General features: G+C 44.1%; 2 protein-coding genes and 1 long non-coding RNA gene across 10 annotated transcripts in view; 1 reads left to right on the top strand and 2 right to left on the bottom strand.

Moving 5' to 3' along the window:
- wnk4b (WNK lysine deficient protein kinase 4b) overlaps positions 1 to 1,924 on the bottom strand; it is an 86,312-nt gene extending 84,388 nt beyond the window's left edge. Inside the window, exon 1 of one of the 3 annotated variants that reach the window (XM_077010138.1) lies at positions 791 to 1,924. In XM_077010138.1, the coding sequence (XP_076866253.1) occupies positions 791 to 1,384 (594 nt within the window). In that variant the 5' untranslated portion in view covers positions 1,385 to 1,924. The remainder of the gene's footprint in view (positions 1 to 790) is intronic. The other 2 variants (XM_077010141.1, XM_077010139.1) reach the window with 2 other exon arrangements.
- A 1,341-nt stretch (positions 1,925 to 3,265) lies between these two features.
- On the top strand, positions 3,266 to 12,326 carry LOC143517528 (uncharacterized). The gene is made up of 2 exons (XR_013131974.1): positions 3,266 to 4,555; positions 9,515 to 12,326. It is a non-coding gene; the product is annotated as an uncharacterized LOC143517528 (long non-coding RNA).
- Positions 5,678 to 22,500, bottom strand: part of arhgap27l (Rho GTPase activating protein 27, like) — a 27,341-nt gene continuing 10,518 nt past the window's right edge. The window contains exons 3-19 of one of the 6 annotated variants that reach the window (XM_077010151.1): positions 14,561 to 15,004; positions 14,244 to 14,447; positions 13,273 to 13,353; positions 13,054 to 13,158; positions 12,585 to 12,674; positions 12,221 to 12,277; positions 11,324 to 11,391; positions 10,826 to 10,913; positions 10,551 to 10,652; positions 9,689 to 9,787; positions 9,488 to 9,572; positions 9,160 to 9,282; positions 8,712 to 8,810; positions 8,472 to 8,549; positions 8,025 to 8,159; positions 7,819 to 7,924; positions 5,678 to 7,333 (exon numbers count right to left, since the gene is read on the bottom strand). In XM_077010151.1, the coding sequence (XP_076866266.1) occupies positions 7,156 to 7,333; positions 7,819 to 7,924; positions 8,025 to 8,159; positions 8,472 to 8,549; positions 8,712 to 8,810; positions 9,160 to 9,282; positions 9,488 to 9,572; positions 9,689 to 9,787; positions 10,551 to 10,652; positions 10,826 to 10,913; positions 11,324 to 11,391; positions 12,221 to 12,277; positions 12,585 to 12,674; positions 13,054 to 13,158; positions 13,273 to 13,353; positions 14,244 to 14,447; positions 14,561 to 15,004 (2,142 nt within the window). In that variant the 3' untranslated portion in view covers positions 5,678 to 7,155. Of the gene's footprint in view, positions 7,334 to 7,818; positions 7,925 to 8,024; positions 8,160 to 8,471; positions 8,550 to 8,711; positions 8,811 to 9,159; positions 9,283 to 9,487; positions 9,573 to 9,688; positions 9,788 to 10,550; positions 10,653 to 10,825; positions 10,914 to 11,323; positions 11,392 to 12,220; positions 12,278 to 12,584; positions 12,675 to 13,053; positions 13,159 to 13,272; positions 13,354 to 14,243; positions 14,448 to 14,527; positions 15,005 to 22,500 lie in introns of all 6 variants that reach the window. The other 5 variants (XM_077010150.1, XM_077010149.1, XM_077010148.1 and 2 more) reach the window with 5 other exon arrangements.

A 22,500-nucleotide genomic window follows, 5' to 3' on the forward strand; every position in this document is an offset into this window, starting at 1 on the left:
CACTGAGCTGAAGGCATAGTTTTACGCTTCCTCTGTTCTAACACACCCATTTCAGGTCCTCTCTAAACTAAGAGTGGTATGTGGGAAGGAAGAGAAACAACAAGAATGTTGTACATAAACACACTCGATATTAATATTGCTTTCTATTCAAATGCATACAACAGGCTTATTTGTCATCCGTGCACAGAGACCCCCCCCTCATTTATATCTTATCGCATTACTGCTAAATTAATTGCAACCCGAGGATTGTTAATGGCTTGATATACACGTTTTGTGAACCCACAATCAGTTCAGTCTGAAAAACATTCCTGTGTAATTGTTACCATGTCCACCCCACATTCATTCATTTCACTTTCCATTTCAGTGATTTCCCCCTCTTCGATGTACAGATCTGATATGTTTGTGTTTTCCGAGGTTTGCCTAAAGTTATCATCATCATAAGAGAGTCAGCTTCAGCAGTTGCAGAATGCTAAAGGGTATCTTGCTGACATTTTCTTAATATTCCCCGCTTTCATCAGCTAACCTTACGTATGATTCTTATGTCATAAACACAACGTACTACTGAACCGTTTCAGCAGTTTCTGTTCAGTTGTTCTGAATGCAGGTGTCATGATGTCTCAGGACACCGGTGCACCTGTTGCACGTGTGCAGGTCCCCAACAATATAACGGCATTTCGGCGGACGTCCGAACAGTCAATGGTGATTTAATGATTTATTTTATGCCTTTGTTTTACCTCGGCGTCTTTATTTCTATAGAAAACAAAACCAGGCGAGCACACTGTATTCTCACCTGTAGCTCGCACCACGCTACCTCCACGGTGGTCTCCGTGTCCAGGCCCTTGTAAACGGTCTTGAACGACCCCCTTCCGATCTCGATGTTGAACTTAAGGAACCTGCCGTCAGGTGAGGTGGCCACGGCTTTGGTCTCCACCTCGTCCTCCTTCTCCTGTTCCCAGGTGCGCTCACACGACACCTGCGGCGCCACCGTCTTCTTGGGCGCAGCTTCGTCCTCCGAGTCCGTGCTAGCGTCGAGGGGTCTCGGTCGTGACTCCAGGATGGTCCAGTTATCCTGCGTCGGTGTCGGTCCAGACTCCTGGGTACCGGGGGGCGAGCTCGAGTCCGTCCTGGTCTCCTCTGTGGTGCTTTCAGATAAGATGTTGTCAGCAGACCAGGACAGAGTTTTAGTGAGAGGCACGACCTGCTCCTCGGACTCCGCTGTGTCCATGCTGAACATCTTATTTAACCGGTAAGCATTTCTTTTAGAGTTTGCCGAGTGTCTCCTTCGCCTCGGGGGAAGGCGAGCGGGGAAGAAAGACTCGGCGTCGAGGCTGGAAGGTAACTTATGGAAGCCGAGTCCAACCATGTCCACTTCAGCCTGTGACATTGTAAGAGACCTTGTCCTTATCTACTACTGCACACGGGTTTAAAATAGCGAACTTAGTCCATTATCTAAACTGAACCGAATTTAGAGCAACCTAGGTGAACCTCCGCATTTTGTTATGCAGGCAGCTGTAAAAATAAATTTATAAAAATAGTTTTTGTTTATCAGCCTACTATTCGATCACTTATTACCCTTGAAGGTTAAAAACATTCAGAACAAAATCCCAAATCCAAACCGAAAATTCGTAATATCTTTGGGAAAATATCCAACACAGTACTAACAATTAGAAGAACAGAACACCGCCGTCCAGTCGACCGAACCGCGCTGCTTCACGTGTAAATTCAAGAATTCTCTAGTGAACGAATTACATTCTGTCCCGTCTGCACGAAATAAAGTCCGTTTGCGTCGTGCGTCCGTCGCGAGCGCGAGTTCCACTGAGCGCGTGTCGCCTGTGACGGCTGCTGCGCTCGCGGCGCCTCCCCCTTCAAACACCTTCCCAATTATGTGGCGTCGGACGAACATTGATGTAGCCTACTGGAACAAATTAATCACACGTTTGAGCTCTCAAGATATTCACTCGTCTAATATCAATAAAAAAAGATGTTTACATAAAATGCACAGAACACTGTAACGATCCAAATGAATCAGCTTCATGTCACATCAAATAACTATAAATAATTTAAAAAATACTTGCGGTATTTAATCTTTCACTCTTTTTTTCTATTGCATGGAAGGAAGAAAGAAGGACAATGAATTACTTCTTGTCCTGCATATTCTTCTGTGTTTCTCTCAGCAACACTTTGGTCCGGGCAAAATACATTTCCTGCTTAATATTAAAAGCTCTTATCTGTTAGTATGATTATTGTGTTAATTCTTCATTAATTATCCAACAGCCTGTGTGTCACCGCATATGATTTCGGTGTATTAGTCATAATTTATCATTTCGATTATACAAACGACAAAGGAGCGTTTTGTATTAGGAGTCGTTCAGAAAATGTGGGCATATCATGTGAGATTAGGCTTTAAAGTGGAAGTATTTTCCCATCCCCCTGTGACAAAGCAGATGTAAAGGTGATTTAAAGCTAGAGATATTTTCAACCCTGTGTTCATCTGTCTTTCTCTCTCTCTCTCACACACACACACACACACACACACACACACACACACACACACACACACACACACACACACACACACACACACACACACACACACAAACGCTCTTTCAATTACTGGTTCTGACAGTGAACGTCTGTCTGATTGGTGATCATTGTGTATTCATCTCAGCCGGAGAACCATTAAGACCCTGTTCAAAGACACCACGTCGAGCTCTACCCACCCACACACACACACACACACACACGGTGTGTATTGATTCTTCCCCAGAGAATACACCTCCTTGCCTGTATAGGTGTGTATATTATTCTAGCCTGCAGTCTACTCTCTCAGTGCCTCCGGCATAACTTCTGCCGGGAGATTTATGGCTTGCGTGAGAGTGTGTTACTCTGCAGTGCAACTCTAATGTCTGCTTGTGTGAGTGTGTTGCTCTGCAGCTTGACTCTAATGTCTGATTGTGTGTGTTGCTCTGCTGTTCGACCCTAATGCCTGATTGCAGCCTGAGGCTTCCCTCCAGCTGTCTCCCCTGACCCCACCGTGGCCTGAGTGGGCGTGTACCACATGGGGTTTTCAGACTAAAACACAGAGCAGTGCTATCACATGGTCGTCAGCAGGACACAGCGAGCACTGGCCCCAGTATGCACCCCCCCCCAAACCGATTAATCAAACATTACATCACACACATCAGTGTAAGGAGTTACGTACCATGACTTAACTGATGAATACGTCATCATCATACTTAACTGATGAATACTTCATCATCATACTTAAGTGATGATGAAAGTTTTTATCAAGCATTTTATCCAGTGACCACATGATAAATAAAATCCATGCATGTGTGAGGCAGAATATTATGTGAGCTAGAATTTGTTTACATGGGTTTCCTGATAATTATTTTGATCTGACACAGTCACCTCCAACCTTATCTCTTCAGATTTAGAAACACACACATCAGATCCACTAGTGATGAGCATGTTTGTGTAAAAGGTGATATTAGTTGTCACGATGCCTGCAGCTGTCTAGAGGAGACAGCAGAAGACGACTCTATTGCGTTAACCTGATATCGCTGGCCTGTCCCGTGTCGTGGTGCGTGTAGTGCGTGAGACTCACGGACTTCTGAACCTCCCATCTGTTGATGAGAGATCAAATGAGCAGCAAACGTGTGCGCCCGTGTGCGCATGCGCGCGCACGCCACGCTCTTATCAGTGTGTGAACACATTGATCCGCCGCCGGCAGCCGGGCCTGTCCGTTTCACACTCTCAGCACATGCTAATCACACGACTTCCGCCCTCGGAGACGCCGGCGTGCCGCGTTCCCCCTGAACGAGCGCACGGCGATCCACGGAGAAAGAGACACAACGGAAGAGCACGTAGGAAGACTCGAGGCCGAAGTGGACAGTGTGGGAGTGGAGTCGCCGTGTTCTTCCTTCCCCCGGCAAAGGACCGACACCTCTCCGTGCACAACCTGCCAGCCGCGGCCCCCACGCGCCTCCTTATCTCCCGGTGCAGAGTGAGGCTACGTGCCCACCCGCTGAGCTGTAAACACCGCTGCACCTTCCACACTGCTCTGAGATCAGTCCAGTTCTTTCTCTGGAATCAATAAGTCTATTTTTGTTTTGACGCGATTCCTGGAAATAATTAGGTTCTGTGAAAATTATGTCTTGCAGAAAAGGCAGATTTTAGTTTAATACAATTGGATTATGATTCTAGCATAACATCCGGGCTGGTATTGGATCGACTGATCCTGGATCAGCTGCAGAGCAGGGCTTCTGTGTGGACTAATACAACACTGAAAGTCTATGCACACAGCTAAAATAGAAACGCCATTGTGGTTCAGATGTCTCCCTTTTTCAATAACTTCAGTCAGTGCCTGGATCAACGCCAGATCTTTCTTACTGCATTCCAGAGCAAAGATAAGGAGTTGGAAATATATAACAGAACGCCATAAAAGGGTTTCATAGCTGGCATCACACTAATACAGTGCATAATCATCACGTGGACGAGGAGGTATACAATATCTCTGGGACAACCGTGTGTCGCACAAGGACAGGAGACAGAGGCAAGTCTTCCGAATGAAAGTTTTCATAACATTTCACGACACCGTGTTCAACTGTAGGTTATGCAGCATTGCAAAGCTAGACGTGATTTCTAGATGAAAGTTCATGACACAGGCGTCTTAAATAATCCCTGCATTGAAGCTTGCAAATGCGTTTGCGTGTGTGTTTGGCTCATGGATCATATGTGTTTCAGATTCTCACTTTCTGTTTCATAACTCCATGTACATATGCTTGTACAGTCCATATGTGAGCAATTTTGAAGCGTACCCAAGCTGTCTGTGAAGACACTCCCTCCTACCGGCCACTGGCGGAATTTCGTCTTCAATCTTAAGTTAAATGTTGGAACTCATTAAAGGGCACTTATTTTTTACAAGCTTTCCATCATACGAAGAACCATTTATATAATGTCCATCGTGTACATTATTGATATTTGGAGTGCCCTCATATAAATACATTAACTAAATTGATTAAGCAATTAAAATAATAACTGCGTGACCTTGACAGACCTGATGCAACCTGGTGCTGAATTTAGCTTCAGGTTCTCAGACTGTTCCTCATACTCCACATTAACTTCTCTCCAAACCTCTGATCATGACAGTGGACAGTATGTGTATGAAACTCTGCTCTGTGTCACACCTGCAGACACAGCTTCTCAGACTTCATCTTCTCATATATCATATGGCAGTTCCACAGCGCTGAAAAACAGAACCGTATAAAACTCCATCTACTGTACTGCACAATATGAGCCAAAATCATAGCCGCATGGCTACATAAATGAATGGATAACCCCTCTGGAGACACTGAGAAATAAATTATCAATAATAATTTATTAGAAATTATTTAAATGCAAACCTAATCATTTACAAGAAATGTAGATGTTATAGGCTATACTGTATCTCAGCAAATGTTTTGTATCAAGTTATCAGATACATATTTTATAAAATCATCAGTTTATTAAATGTAAAACATTCAATAGAGGTCTTCCTTTACTGGACAGTCCTTTATAGTTAAATTATCCACAATAATTTCACTTTGTTGCTCACAGGGGGAAAAAGGTGAATTTGATTAAATATTTCTTATATCAGAACTAATTACCGGTATAAAAACTGTAGTTAACAATTCAACCAACTTAATTACTTGAAATATTTATTTGTAATTTATCATATTTACAAAAAAAGTAATTTATGAAATGTATTGATGTTGCTCTTTTTTCATATAAACATTGTTATATACACATCTGTGGATAATGTTCTACCATTCCACCATATTATGGTGTAATATGGGTTTTCCTACCATGTTCTTTCTTGCTGTGATGTATTCAGCTGCAGCTCATAGTGGCAACATCAACCCATCATGATATTTTCTTCTGTTTGTTCCCTTGCTATTGGTCTCCTACCATAGTTACCACGTTTGATCGTTTTTCACAGCAGGCAGAGAACACCAGCATCAGCTAGTCTGTTCTAAGAAAGTCTCAGTACTGGCATGATTTATACCTGAGTTGATTTTGAGTTTGTTTCCTTATCTTAAGCCTATTTTCAATGACCTATGGATTGACTGATTTGTTCATTCGCATGTCATAAAGCTTAGAGAACCATCAAATAGCCTTTTAACCACTTAACAAGCTTTAAAGAACCACTTAAAGTACCACTTAAGGAGCCTTTAAAGCCTACTACACTCTGGAAAACAAGCCAGCATCCTGGCTTCTTTCTTCTGGCATCTGGCGTAACATATTGGAGATTACCTGCACACCTAGAGGAGATGGACATGCCTATGGCAGCAGTTTGTCTTCAGATGACCGCTCACTGAAGATCTGTGAACCTGCATGTTTAGTTTAACAGTGCATTCAGTGTTCAGAGCTACATCATGTAGAGCGTATATGTTCAGTTAACATGGGAGATCATATTCGTTTGATCCTGTGTGTCAAGGTCCTCCCCTTGACTTGACTGGATGATGAAACACCTCCAGTGGGTGTAATGGCCTTTGGCAGGTGTATTGTCTCCAACAGCACACACAGGAGAACAGGCACTGGCTTACCCCACACCTTCTCCAACCATGGCATCCAGGAGTCAGGCGGGATTCCCAATAGAGCTTGAGATCCTGTGTGCCAATGTCTCATTCACCAATGAGATGCTAGAAATGCTTGGACTGACATCAAGACTGCTGATTGGTTCATAGCTGAACATTTTTTTTCCATAGCTGAACTATTGTTTTGTGGTGTATTATTCACTTATGCACTAAATCCCTACTTGGCTGGCTGTCACAAAGCAATAAGCTATCTGGACTTGCCCTGAAATAAAATGTTTTAAAAGTTACACTTACAGGTAGAAGTTCTGGGGAACACAGGGCTAGACAATGACATGCAAATTTGCTGTGTAGCATGTGTGTGGATAAACATTTCGTGGATAAACCTTTTTTTATGTAACCGTTCTCCATCAGACATGCATGTTCTAAGCTTTTCCCCCAAACTTAAACGCACTGTACCATTTCATCATTTGACCAAGTGGAACATATCACAGTCCAGTGGTACCCGAACACATTAGTGGTCATCAGTTTGAGACTCTTGGGGTCAGCAGTCACAGATCAATGGAGGAGCGTTCTTGGATCATCTGGGACAGAAGACTTCGTTGAACTCGTTGAGGATGAGCTCCACGATCTGGTTCTGGAAGACCATGTGGACCGTTATGTTGCCCGTCTCCTCTTCAGGGCGGAGAAGCGTGGGCCCAAACACTATGGCCATGCTCTGGACGGACATCCGGTTGGACTCCTTGTGCTCGATTACCCTGCGGGAAAGAGGTCTGGGTGTCAGCAAAGAGGTTCTGAAGATCTGTAGCACCATCAGAACAGGAGTCTGTGTGTCCTCGAGAACAAATAACTATGTTTGAATCTATGTGAAATGGGGCATCCTTAAATTTTTAAGACCTGTAGTCGCTTTCTCGACATCGAATAGGAATAAGGACGAGTACATATTTTGTAGGCTTTGTTTTCAAAATGCTTTTTTTAAATAGGAGGATGCCAACCCAGTCATTGAGGAGCCAATCCAGATCTTTGCTTTGATCCAGTTGCCAATACACCTAATCTAGCCAAACCGTGTTGGCAAGATCTTGGTCTTGGGTGTACTGGGTGCTGGAGTTCAACACAAAATGGCACTGAGAGATCTCGAAGAGCAGACGAGGAGCTTCAGCTCCAAGCTAAACCTCATGACGCTTAGGAAAAAAACGACCACTTCAGAGACATGTAGGTTGGAGGGTTGACAGAATGGTCTTACTTTCGTAGATGCTTGAAAAGCACTTCCATGGTGTTATGGTTGGGCAAGGGCAAAGCTCTCACCAAGTCCTGCATGTAAGAAACCTTCTGGCTATAGTCGGAAATTTCTGTAAAGACAAATGAGACGGTCAGGTTGATCAGGTATTTGTGCGTGAAGAAGAGACGTTACTGCTCCTCTAGTGCGTAAACTGAGTCGGGTTCACTCACTGATGGCAGCGATGAACTTGTCAAAGAAGCTGTAGGGAAACAGAGGCTCTGGGAGCTCCCTGAAGAAGAGCTTCAGAGCTCCAGTGATCACATGGATCTCCTCCCACTGCCCGTCGTCCAGATCCAGATCCTCCTCTGCACACAGGGCACAGAGAAACGGAGAACAGTTTGGATTTCAATTGTCCGAGCGAAATGTGCTGAATTTCAGGATGACGTTTGTGCTGTGCACTGCAGAGGTGTTGCAGCTCTGCCCCACGGGCCCACGTTTACAGGTGTGCCTGTTGTTGCACACCTGGGCCGGGCGTGAAGGGCGTGATCATGAACCCATGGGCTGGATCAGGGTGCTGGAGCAGAGGGCAGCAGGGTCTCAGGGCAGGAGACAAACTCCCACCTGATGTGCTGTACATCAATATCTAGAACACCTGTGAGCTCAGTGGCTGGGCTTACCGCGGTCAACGATGTACCGAAGCTTCTGGATGACAGCTAGGTTCCCACTCACTCTGTAGATACCATCAACGTTTAAACCTGCACACGACACAGCATGGATCAGAACATGGACCAGAACATGCAGGGTGCTTTTTAAACAGAAGAATTTTGGAGGTTTACGTGGGGAACATGCCCACCAGGCCCCCCATGCCCCCTCATGCCCCCCCAGGCCCACCAGGTTGAAGCAGCCTCCCCACCTACCTCTCCTCTCCACCACCTTGATGCATTTCTCCACGAATCTGGGAACGCTTGTGTTCTCTCGATGACACAAAGTGTCCAGATGACAGCCAAATACATTATCTAAGAGGCACAAGATAAGAGGAACAGAGAGAGAGAGAGAGAGCGAGAGAGAAAGAGAGAGCGAGAGACAGAGAGCGAGCGAGAGAGAGACAGAGAGAGACACAGAGTGAGCAAATCCATCAGAGACCTGTCTGCAACAGACATTACAACTTTAAAATTACACTAAATACTGAAAACAAAAAGAATATGATGACTTATGAGAATCATAAATGGCCACTTAGGCGATCAAGTTCAACTCCACTGATCAGAAGTCAGTTTTGCGGTTATCCTCTCCCTTGATTAAAACTAGTTGGAGTTGCAGCAGCAGGTTTGAGATCTGCACATAAGGGCACTGGAGGCAGGGGCGCACCCTTGATGTAGCCCTTCTCCTTCACCGACTGCAGCGTGGGCCGTCTCTGCAGGAACTTGCGCAGCTTGGTACGAACGCGGCCCTGCTCGGTGTCCGGGGCAGACGTGGAACTCTGCCTCACCGCTACGGAAAAACACACAAACATCCACCAGCTGTTGGAGCCACACCGAAGACCTAGTCCTGAACTTAGAACTTGAAGAAGACCAGGATTCAGGGGAGGATCTTCACGAACATCTTTATTTAGAGTTCTGACTTGTCCAGCCCATTGTCTTCATGTGTATTTTGGGTGTGTGTGTGTGTGTCCTCATGATCCATGTGTCACACTCACACGTGTTCTTTCTTTCTTTGTCTGCAGGCTGAGGACATTTCTCCATGACTTCATCTTCCTCTTCCTCTGAGTAATGGTCATGATCCTACACACGTTTAAGAGTGCAACACACCACATCAGCTTCATAAATATCTATTGAGTTCACCTAATATATAAACTTAAGCCAACACCAAAGATGGCCACATGGGGGCGCCAAGTCACCAGATGTTTGATGGTGTCCTGGATGATCTTGTGCCAGTCATGAATAATGCTGTCTGTGTCGTACTGTATCAGGTACTCTGAGCCATGACGAGTCTTGAGCTGAACAGGAGACAATGCACAATATATTACACTCATAATTCAAGACTGTTAAGACGATTCTCCATTTACTAGGAAAGCAGATTAAATAAGTTATAATAACCATGACAAAGAAAAACAGTACAATAACTTTCAGGTCATAATCAGGAGGGAACCAAAAATGTGTAGTGTAAATCTGTTTTAAGTCAACAGAACTGGTTTAAGTCTAGAGCGCCAAGAGCCATGTCCCGTACTGCACCTCTAGAATGTTCTTTAACTCTAGAGCCATGTCCCGTACTGCACCCCTAGAATGTTCTTTAACTCTAGAGCCATGTCCCGTACTGCACCTCTATAATGTTCTTTAACTCTAGAGCCATGTCCCGTACTGCACCTCTAGAATGTTCTTTAACTCTAGAGCCATGTCCCGTACTGCACCTCTAGAATGTTCTTTAACTCTAGAGCCATGTCCCGTACTGCACCTCTAGAATGTTCTTTAACTCTAGAGCCATGTCCCATACTGCACCACTAGAATGTTCTTTAACTCTAGAGCCATGTCCCGTACTGCACCTCTATAATGTTCTTTAACTCTAGAGCCATGTTCCATACTGCACCACTAGAATGTTCTTTAACTCTAGAGCCATGTTCCATACTGCACCACTAGAATGTTCTTTAACTCTAGAGCCATGTTCCATACTGCACCCCTAGAATGTTCTTTAACTCTAGAGCCATGTTCCATACTGCACCTCTAGAATGTTCTTTAACTTTAGAGCCATGTTCCATACTGCACCTCTAGAACGTTCTTCTTGCTGGACTTCTCTTTAGATGCCCAGCCCACCATGGCACCTTTCAGCTCCACTGTGTACTCTGGGATAATCTGATTGGTCTTGGACTGTGAAGAACAACCAATGACAATTTAGACAACTAATTTGAGTTTTCCATAATAGCTCTAAAATAATTATCAGATTGTGTTAATAGTACAATACTCAGTAATGAGTATGTCAACTTGGATACAACCACAAAAAACAAACAAAAGATATAATAAAATTAAATTTGTGATCTTACAACAATTCCAGCAGGAGTGGACTTGGGGTCTTTATGAAAGGTAAGAATGCCACCATGAAGCACTGTCCATGACTGTGTCCAATTCTTCCTGCTCTCACACACACACACACACACACACACACACATGCGATTTAAGTTTGTTGAACAGTTACCAGAGCTCAACAAAATGAAGGCAAGAATGCCTAAGAAAGTTTTACAAAATTTCAAAAATAAAAACCAAAAAGAAATAGCTACTCCCTCTCGGCTTCTTCTTATAGTCTACACAGGTTTACACTACCTCAGTCTGCTACTTTACACAGGTTTACACTACCTCAGTCAACTACACGGGTTTACACTACCTCAGTTTGCTACTTTACACAGGTTTACACTACCTCGGTCTGCTACTTTACACAGGTTTACACTACCTCAGTCAACTACACGGGTTTACACTACCTCAGTTTGCTACTTTACACGGGTTTACACTACCTCAGTCAACTATTTTACACAGGTTTACACTACCTCAGTTTCTTCCCATTGTCGGACACTTTGGTCTTGTTAAGAATGCCAGCCTTCTCTAGCAGCGACGGCTGTGAAGGACAAAAAGTAAAGTAAAGACTTTCAACAAGAACACGCCAAACATCAGTTCAACCCCAACAGTGCTCTTTGTTTTAAAGGTGCCGTACTCCGGGGATAACTGTGAGCAAAAATAAAAGTTTTTGTCCCTAGTATTTAGACTTTTGTGTTCAGTTTTCTTCCCTGCGTTTTGTGGGGGCAAACAACTGTATAAACACAAGACACAAGAATGACGCACAATGAAACCATCAGGAAAATGTCAGCTAGTGCCAAATCACCCAGCTCAAACATGTCTGCCACAAGCACAGCCCTTCAACATCACCCAGCTCACAACAGTTCATGGTAAACAACAAACACATTAAAAAAAAACATTACATAAGGAACCAAACACACAACCCCTTCCATCTCTACAGTGAAGCCCATGCTAGACACATGCAGCCCTTAAAGTAGATGTTAGTGAAGCACAAACTCCATGTTAAACATTACCAATATCCACATATACTGGGAAAGTGAGTATTAAAGCCTTGTAACAATGGTAGAACCATGTTGCATGGAACATTTTCAAGGTTTGGTAAAATGTTTATTCTAGGCAGTATGCATTTAGTAAAAAAACTGATCTTTTTAGACAGAAAATGTCATTTTTAAGAATTCCACCATTGTTATCAGTGGTTATTGATAAATGTTTTTGTTGTGTGTTTATTTTAATATCAGGACTTTAGTACTGTTACTCTGGTTAATTTCCCATAATCCCTTGAGGCAGTATAACCCTCTAGCCTGCCAGGTCCGAGGAATTAAGGCTATACCAATTCCTCTCATTCTAAGTCTTTGCTCAGAGCCACGCACGTGATGGTGGTGTGCGTCTGTGCTGGAGAGGTTCCTCCTTAGACGTGACATGTCCTCCTTTGCAGGGAAAAACAAAGTTTGGGAAACTCAAAACCCCAACAAAGTTCATTCTGGGGCAAAAATAAAACCCACATGTTTGATATGATCTAATAACATATCCACAGATAGATAAGAGTGTGTTTAACTCTTGAAGAATGTTCTACAAATACTTTACCTGAAACCTATATAGTGTCACAGAATGTGAGAAAGTTAATACTAATATTAAGACAGAAACTATTATTATTATTATTTTCAGAGGCTGGTTAAAGCGTGAAGGTTTAGCACCGTGAGGAGCAACAGATGTTTTCATCTCCTCAGGTCATACCTGATGATGCGTCTCCGGAGAACTCCCTGTGCTCACGGCGTCACTGACGTGGTCTGAAGCGTTCCTCTGATGTGCTGGGAAGAACTTCTGCTGTAGGGAAAGACGAAGAAGACGGTGATGGAAAAGAATCGTTTGTTTTAGCACATGACATCTCGGACCAGGTCACAGACCTACCTTACAGATGCTTAGCATTATGCAAATAACATGCAGATTAGTGCTCATTACATTAAATTTAGTGGAGCGCTTAGCACTATGCAAATAAAATCTAGACTATTTTATTACATTAAATCCGACTTCTGGCTTAATCTGGCTTATTATGCAAATACATGCAAACAAGGTCTTATTAGCATTAGCACCGAACTGCACAGACTAACACAGCTCGTGCTATCTGCTCAGTACCGCTCTCACTGGAGTAGCTAAACGCATAGGTTGGACACAAGTCCAGTAGATGTTGAAGCATTGCCTCCACCTCCTCGTGCGTGGCGTTGTGTTGGCCTGCGTGGGGTCTCCTGCTCTTCTGGGGGTCCTGCTCCACACCGTTCCCCAGCGTTAACTGGCCTCCTGCTGCTGGTGCCTTCACACGGTTCACACAGAGATCCAGAGTTACGTAAAGTAGATGTTTACTGTTTATAATTGTATATTATGTTATAACACACACACACACACACACACATACACTCAGACGTACCTCGGGAAGGGTCCATATGGACGTAGATCCATCTCTGGAGTAATAATATGTTTTGCCTTTTTCATCTTTCGACTGTATCCACTACAGAAGGAGGTGATGGCGTGAGCAGACTTATTCTATTCATTAGTTCAATATTTCTGTTTCCGTAGAAACGTGTGTTAGCTACGTATATATATTTTACTTTCTATGAAGTAATATGGTATTGGTCACAGATCTCAACACAGCATGGATGAAAATACACAAATGTCCAACGTATTTTCATATGTCTGCACATCCAATTTGTGCCATCACTGTTATTCCGCAAGATCACCAATAGAGGGCACCAGTCAACGCATTGAGGATGCTCAGAATTACTGACTTTGGCTCTGTGTCAGCATGGACACCCCAGAGTGTGAACACTGTCAGTAATTTGAGTTCAGGTATATATGTGTTTATCACCGAGTTCAGGTATATATGTGTTTATCACCGAGTTCAGGTATATATGTGTTTATCACTGAGTTCAGGTATATATGTGTTTATCACTGAGTTCAGGTATATATGTGTTTATCACTGAGTTCAGGTATATATGTGTTTATCACTGAGTTCAGTATTTGCTGGTTTTTTCTACCTTTTTTGTACTTCTGCATGAATCAAATATTTGTTTAGCAGGACGTTATTTAATTTAATATTAATAAGTCATATTTATATAGTGCCTTTCGTAATCTTAAGGACACTTTACAGATTTACACACACACATAAAATAATTTTTTTTTGCCAATAGCAACCATAAAGAAGCCAAACCAGAGGTTTGTGTGTATGTTCAGAGACGCGTATCTGTATGTGTGTATGCTCAGAGACGCGTGTCTGTATATGTGTATGTTTTCATTGTATATTTGCAGGGTATCATGTTTTCTTATTGGTGTGGCTGTCCACATGTGAGCCGTGTACATTCACACGTAGTGCGTCACGTTCCAGGTGAACGCGTCCTTTACCTGTTGCTGTGTGTGCTCACTGGTGAAGACGTTTTTGCCACCAGGTTCTGTGGTGCAGGTCCAGCCTGCTGGGGCAGGGGTGGGAGGGACCAGGGTGAGCCGGGGCAGAACTGCGTGTTTGACCTGGGGCGGGTGCACGTCCCTGGGGGGCGCAGACGTGGACTCGTGTTCTTCGGCCAGGTAGTCCTCCTTAGGCAGGGGGGGCTTGAAAGGGAGAGAGAAACCGTGAACGAGTGTAAGAGAGAGAATGATGGAGAGACGGTGTGTTCTGTTACCAGACTGACCCCACCCCTGCCGTGTTCTGTTACCGGCCCTACTCCTGGCTTGATGTCCGTCACCGGTGCAGGGGAGAGGGGCTCGGGCGCCTGCCAGGACGTCTGCTGCAGCGTGGGGTTGTAGTAGTAGTGCCTGCCCGTGGTCTCATCCAGGAGTTGTTCCCAGTCGGAGCCCTGCGAGAGGGCCGGAGACACGGAGGCCGGCGTCACCTCCATGCCCGTGCCCGGAGGAGGGGGTGAGCGCGGGTCGGCCCAGCTGCTCTGCTGAGTGGCGGGGTGGTAGTAGAAAGCCTTGCCGCTGTCCTGGTCGGTATGCACCTCCCACCCGGCCTCGCCTGGGGGGGGTGTCGTGGAGTCCGGGGCGGGGCTGAGGGAGGCACCTGGTGAGGAGCAGGTGGAGGTGGAAGATGGAGCGGAGGGGGTCGCGACCTTCTTTAGGTCAGAGACGTTGGCATACACCGCCATGGTAGGGTCCTCATTATCTTGCTGGAGAAAAGACACAAAACCATTACAAAACCACCCTGAGACAGCCAATAACAGCAACAATGGCTTCTATATCTTCAGCACAGGTCCTGCCCTGTGTGTATATTAAAACAGTACAAATATTATACTAACAAACAAAACAGACAATGAAATCCTGGGCAGGACAAAAAGGTTCCCTGTTCCCTTTAGTCAGCAGCAACAAAAGAGACAGAGGAGGAATCACATAACCCATGCCACACACACACACACACGCGCACACACACACACACACACACACACACACACACACACACACACACACACACACACACACACACACCAGGGCCCAAACAGCACCAGGGTATTATACAAGTGAGAAAACAGAAACAATAATCAAGTCAGAGCTACACACTTCTCCTCTACAGAGCAGTTGCACAGGGTCGAAAACATTTCCTTTTTCACGCATGCGCTTTCTACACTGTGCACACGAAATCTTACAAGATTGGCTTTGTTTTGGTGGGACACTAAGCCCAGCTGCTGGACAGTTGCCTAAACTACCCGGAAATGTTTTGTGGCAACAACGGTGATGTCTGACTCCCTGGGGGTAGCCAGTTTTGCCAGAGTGAAAGTGATGTGGTGATATCAACCAGATAAACAGGCCCACCGCAAAACAGGGGCAGAAGGAAAACACGTCAGCTGAAGCGTCTTCCAAAGTCGCTCTTTTGGGACAGGAAGCTTGGACACACACACTCCAGATTCCAGCGACGCATATCCAGAAGATGCGTTGGACGCACGGATATGTTACCCAGGCACCATATCAAGCACCAGCGTCACCAGGCCAAACACCACCAGGCCAAACACCACCAGGTCAAACACCACCAGGCCAAACACCACCAGGCCAAACACCACCAGACCAAACACAACCAGGTCAAACACCACCAGGCCAAGCACCAGGTTAAGCAATGCGGACCAGTCTGGCAGTGTGAGCCAAATGTTCCCCAACATATCAATAAGTATGAATATAAATTCAGGGCACACACCTCTTTACCAGCGATTTGGCAGTCACAGCTTACCTTCGGGAAGCTAAGGAGCGTCACCAGCCTGGGCATGAATTTACCGCAAGCTTTAAGAAAAAACTCATCCATTGCCATTATGGATACAAATGACAAAAAAACACTCCTTAAACTGGAAAACAGATGATAAAAACTGAAATCAAAATGAAAAATAGATGTTCTGACCACATGTATTCCCCACTGAGAGACATGAAATCAGAAGTCCAAGATCTTTTTCACTTTTTCTTTCCACCGAACATCAGGTTCGGTAACCAGCCAACATCTGCCTTATGTAGAGAGAGACAGACACCCAGCGAAACTGCAAAACTGTATATATGAACACGTGAAGGGGGAGTGTCCTACATGAAGTATTGCCCAGAGGGGCACTTCAGCCATTTTCAGCGGAAGTCCCCCCCACCCCAAGCACTGCATATACACATGGTGGCACAAGGCAGATGCCATTACTGGGTGGAGGACTCCCACTGTTCTACAGTAATTTCCTCTCTTGGAGGAGTAATGAGGACTCAAACATAAACACTCTGTTTGGGAGTTTGTGTACATCTTGAGGCGAGGCAGAAACTCCAGCAACAAAACGAAAATACATCCACCAAAACCCCGAAACTAGGACGAGCTGTCACAGATTAACGACGTCCTCATAGGTCCCTGGACACTACCAGAAAACATGATTAAAAGAAAAGAAGAAAAAAATCAAGCCCCGCCCTTTCTTGACTTCCTCATTTCAGGACGGCCTGTGACAATGAAATGTCACAGTCGATCGGTGAGAACGAATGTAGTAATAGCTCATCGATATAACGATATAAACGATAACGATATAAAATCAGTTTTTAAAAATTACAGGAAAAACTACTTTCCAACTATCCAACATCCAACATTCGTTAATTAAACGACACCTCAAGAGTCAAAAGTCTCCGTTGAGCCACGTGGGCGTCTTTCACTTCTCATCTGGACCCACCCACTACAGCATGAGCAAAAACGACATTTGACCAAATCTAGGACTCTCCGTAGGATGATTATAGGTGTGTGGAGGATCTGCAATCTCTTCAAGGGGTTGCTTTGTGAGATTTCTATTTGGTGTCTGTCCACCACCACCAATGTTTTTAACACACCGGTCTTCATTCATGTCTCATTGTCTTCTTTCTCACCACTACAACCAGTACCACCACCACTTCCACCACCAATGTTTTTAACACATCGAAGGAGTTGTCTTCATTCATTTTAATGCTTCTGTGTTGTGTGTGATTGTATGACCGGACCAGATCATGTCCCATGTCTGTGTATTTCTTTCTGTCCCTTGCTGGTGGCAAAGTGTGAAATGTTATGTTTTTTTCATCAACGCTCAGTGCTTTTGTTGAAAAGCTCTTTCCCTTGATCCGTTGAAACTTTAGGTACCTTTGTTTTAAATTGATTCGAAGGCCTTGGTAGCCTCGATCCCACTCTTATTTTTAAATCACTCTGGACGCGATGGCGTATAGTAAGTATTTTTGAACACTCGATCGGTCATGGTGGTACGGTAAATAGACAATGATCAGACCTGTTAACGATCATTCTTTTATTGATACAAACAGAAGGATAAAACAATAACATCATAAGATCTTGCTTATTTCAACATGGGCTGTAGCACAGTAGCTCACGCAGGTGAAGAATTTCACACAAGATTCTCACTCCGATTCAACGCCTCATGAATTTTCCAGTAGTCCGTGACGTCCTCATACACAGCCTCACTACAGACGTTGAGATGTTTCTCTCGGATGTCTCTGAGAGCCCCCATAATGTTCTGTTCATCACTAAGCTCAGCCACTACGGCCTCTGCAGCACCCTGGATTTTCTCCAGCGATGGAGGATTGTTAATGCCGCACATCTTGAGAGCTCTGGATAGCGTGTGACTGAACCACGGCTTAAACAGCTTCTTTAGCAGTTTAGGAGCGCCAACGCCAAAGTAGAATTCTTCAGGCTCATACAGCCATGCATGTTGACACTGGATTGGGTGATCCATCTTGCAGCCGTAACATTTATCTTTGATATCTTTGTTGATAACCTGGCTCAAAAGATCCACGGTCACCGCTCGAATAATTCCGAGGGCCGCTCTGTTGATATAGCCGTCTGCTTGGTCCAGACCGCTCTCCTCACTTTTCAGACTCATTTTTTCAAATGCTTCAACAAGCTTTTCCATCTTTGCGTCGTCAGCATCTTCAAACATAGTGCAATCTGCTCCGTTCTCATAAAATGTCATTGCTGAAATCTAACCCTTACTGTTTTCGTGACAGAATGTGTTGACCTGAGTCTCTTGATGTCTGCTTTTATGTCAAAGTAGCTATGGTAGCTGATTGGCTGCTGGATTGCTGCATCTGCTAAATTGCTGCATCTGCTGGTTTAGTGAACATTATCACTATGGCCATAAACACTACTTCCACCACCAATGTTTTTAACACCAAAGGAGTTAGTCTTCTTTATCACCACTACCACTACGACCACTACCACCACTGCTACATCACCAGAACCAGAGTTGTAGAGTAACGAAGTAGAACTACTTCACTACTGTACTTAAGTACTAAAATGCTGTATCTGTACTTTACTGGAGTATTATTTTTTTCTCCTACTTCCACTTTTACTTCACTAGATATGTAGTGAATACGTTTTCCAGCACGTTCAGCTTAATTTACATATTTATACAAATACACATATACTCGAAATTATTCCAAGTAATTTGCTTTTTATCTCATTAAAAGAGATGGTACCGTGTTTGGTTACAGCACAAGAGCGCAGTAAGCGCTAGTTAGGTTAGATATCTTCGCTAACTAACCTAATTATGTTCATGACGTGCTGCAGAATTCACTTTACATTAGCTGGCAATAAAGGCGACGTCACGCTGAGTTGTGTTTTTAGCAACAGTAATCCGTGTCTCTTTTCGTGCTGACTAATCATGTGCACGATTTTTATAGTGTAGTGTATTTATATGGTATTTATTGAGGGTAAACGCAGGGCAGTAGGCTCACCCTTAGAATCCGACGGACGGATTTTTTACGTTCAAAATACACCTCGTTTTCTCAGCTAAATTAAGGCGAACTTGTACTTCTGCGTCAAACTTACGACGTAGCAGGACATAGATTATCTGTTTTTTGTGTACGAAGTGTTAAACCCAGTTTTTAAAGTACATACAGAACACTTATATTTGTGGTCTTTGACATCTTTGATTTGTAAGTGATATATAAAAACAATTGATAATCAAACTTTGACGGCTTTCTTTAATTAATTCAAAACACAATACTTTTTACTTTCAGTACTTGAGTAATACATTTTAGAATAAACTACTTGCAATATTTAAGTACAAAAAATGCTGAATACTTCTGTACTTCTACTTAAGTAAAAGTTTTAAAAGAACACTTCAACTTCTACTCAAGTCAATTTTTTGATAGAGTACTTGTACTTTTACTCAAGAATGGGTCTCTAATACTTTATACAACCCTGCTGTGTACACACCTTGAGTTTCCAGTTCATAACCATGCGAACCTTCAACTGACTTTAGATGAATTGTTTGGCAACAATGACACAGTAAAACAAAGAAGAACTGCACACCAACGCTGGAATCACAGCTGTGTTTGAGCTTTCTCTTCACCCACACTTCTCACCACTCACGCTTCCGCCTCGCTCCACCACGCTCCACCTCCCTCCACCACATTCCACCTTCCTCCACCATGCCTTCACCTCCCTCCACCTCGCTCCACCTCCCTCCATCATGCTCTACCTCCCTCCACCATGCCTCCACCTCCCTCCACCACGTCTCCACCTCCCTCCACCACGCTCCACCTTCCTCCACCATGCCTTCACCTCCCTCCACCTCCCTCCACCTTCCTCCACCATGCCTTCACCTCCCTCCACCACACTCCACCTTCCTCCACCATGCCTTCACCTCCCTCCACCACGCTCCACCTTCCTCCACCATGCCTTCACCTCCCTCCACCTCGCTCCACCTCCCTCCATCATGCTCTACCTCCCTCCACCATGCCTCCACCTCCCTCCACCACGTCTCCACCTCCCTTCACCACGCTCCACCTTCCTCCACCATGCCTTCACCTCCCTCCACCTCCCTCCACCATGCCTTCACCTCCCTCCACCACGCTCCACCTTCCTCCACCATGCCTTCACCTCCCTCCACCTCCCTCCACCTTCCTCCACCATGCCTCCACCTCCCTCCACGTCTCCACCTCCCTCCACCACGCTCCACCTTCCTCCACCATGCCTTCACCTCCCTCCACCTCCCTCCACCTTCCTCCACCATGCCTTCACCTCCCTCCACCTTCCTCCACCATGCCTTCACCTCCCTCCACCACGCTCCACCTTCCTCCACCATGCCTCCACCTCCCTCCACCTCCCTCCACCTCCCTCCACCACGTCTCCACCATGTCTCCACCACGCCTCCACCAAGCCTCCACCTGCCATTTGCGTCTCCACTGCTGCGTAACAGCCTGTCTTCTACACCTCACACTCCTAATAGCACAAAGCGAGGGGATAGATGTCAGGTCCTGGGGGCCCTGCTGCCCCATGGTGTCAGGTTCTCCCTGTGCTAGGTGGATCATGTACACAGCGCCAAACACTATAGTGTAACCTTCTTACCCGACTGTGGAATTTCAAAGTCATGCTATTGTCATGCTTTTCGGTAACATCAGTGGATGTTTTTAATAAACAATTAAAAAACTAATAAAATTATTATAAATAGTATACTGGCAAGAAAACTGTTTTCAAAATGCACATCGTGAAATAAGCACCAATGCACTTTTAAGTGTAATAAACATGTTATCAGAAAACTCACAGCTAGCAGTTTCACTTTGTAATTTATGAGGTTCCTGATTACGTATGCAAATAAATAAATAATCAGAAGCTGTAGTTATCCCTATCTGTTATCCCTATCCCCAACTCTGTCCTATACTGATAAATAAACGAATCTCTACTTCTTGTACCTTGTACTTAGCCGTAAACTGCACCATATTCCTGTTTTGAGTTGCATTCTGTCAATGATTGTGTTTCTAGATAGTGAAAAGTCTCATGACGTGGCATTGTTTCCTGCTGTAGTTTGACCCCCTCTTGTTCTACAGTGTTGGTCATTCTCCATCACACAGCATCGCACAGGAAACAGGAAACAGGAACTAGGAAGCACTAATATGGTCCTGTGTACCTGAACACCAACAACGCTGTTTTACATGTTCATCTGAGAAATCTAATACATTTACACAATGCTCATATTGTTCATATGAGCATGATATGTGTAACATAAAATGGTTTAAAGACTGAAATATTTGGGATTAATTAGAGACTGTCTAAAACTGGGATTAATTGTTGCAAAGAGGATGCAATCTGTCAAAGATTTTTTTATCATGGTTGCAGAAAAGAACACCAGAATAAATATAGATTAGGCTGCCTCAGATAGACCACGCAAATATAACCTTTAGTGGATGTGAATTGGATAAGGGTGGTTTAGACTAAACTGATGTACTCATGCATCAGATTAATCATGTCTTTAAAAATACATTGTGTGTATGTGTGTGTGTAGAACAGATGACTGGAAAGATAAGATCATCACATTATACTGTCGAAATCAATATGCGGACTTTGTTCTTGAAAAATTGCAGTGCGTAGTTGTACAAGATTAACTTCAAGTAATATACTACACGATATAAAATCAGTTTTTAAAAAATTACAGGAAAAACTACTTTTGCAAACATCCAACATATGTCAAAAAAAAACTAAAGCAAACAAAAGCGCACAGAGGGTTAATTTGATAGGCCAACGTGTTCCTTATTGTACACTGCATTATAAATACCAGTTTATGACGGCATAATGATGACGAGAAGGGTAGTCGAATATTGACGATTATTTAATAGTGTTCCGCGCTCTGAAACAGTAAGATAAAATACTTTCTGTACCCCCCACCGTATTACTTTTTTATACTGTTACTCAAATTACATATTCTGAACCTGAGACAATCATTATGACCACTACATTGCATGGAGCTATTCAACTAGATCCGATTAATCAATTAATTTGACTGAGATATTTAGTAGCACATTCAATGATAGTACATCCAGTCGGCCAAGGTGTCTGTGACGTGCTTAAATAGCCTGGAAACTATACTTCAGGTGCTCATGTTTCGTCTGTTGTCCAGCATGCCTAAATCGTTTAAAATGTCAGGCAGGCAGCTTGCGGGTTAAATTATAGTGTAAAAATAGACGTAACAACGTTGCTAAGCAAACATATATTAGCACTGCATTCATAAACCCAAGCAAAGCACAACCGATTTCACGACAAATGTGAAAAGAACTGGTTACCTGTCTTTGAGAGTTAGTGCTGAGCTGCTATAATTTTCGGTTTTTCGTTAAGAATGACATCGAAATATGAAACAGGTACTCCGACGTACCTGTGCTGACCCGATCGACACCGGCGGCGGTTCTATGC

Source organism: Brachyhypopomus gauderio, chromosome 6, assembly GCF_052324685.1.
Source record: "Brachyhypopomus gauderio isolate BG-103 chromosome 6, BGAUD_0.2, whole genome shotgun sequence".
NCBI lineage: Eukaryota > Metazoa > Chordata > Actinopteri > Gymnotiformes > Hypopomidae > Brachyhypopomus > Brachyhypopomus gauderio.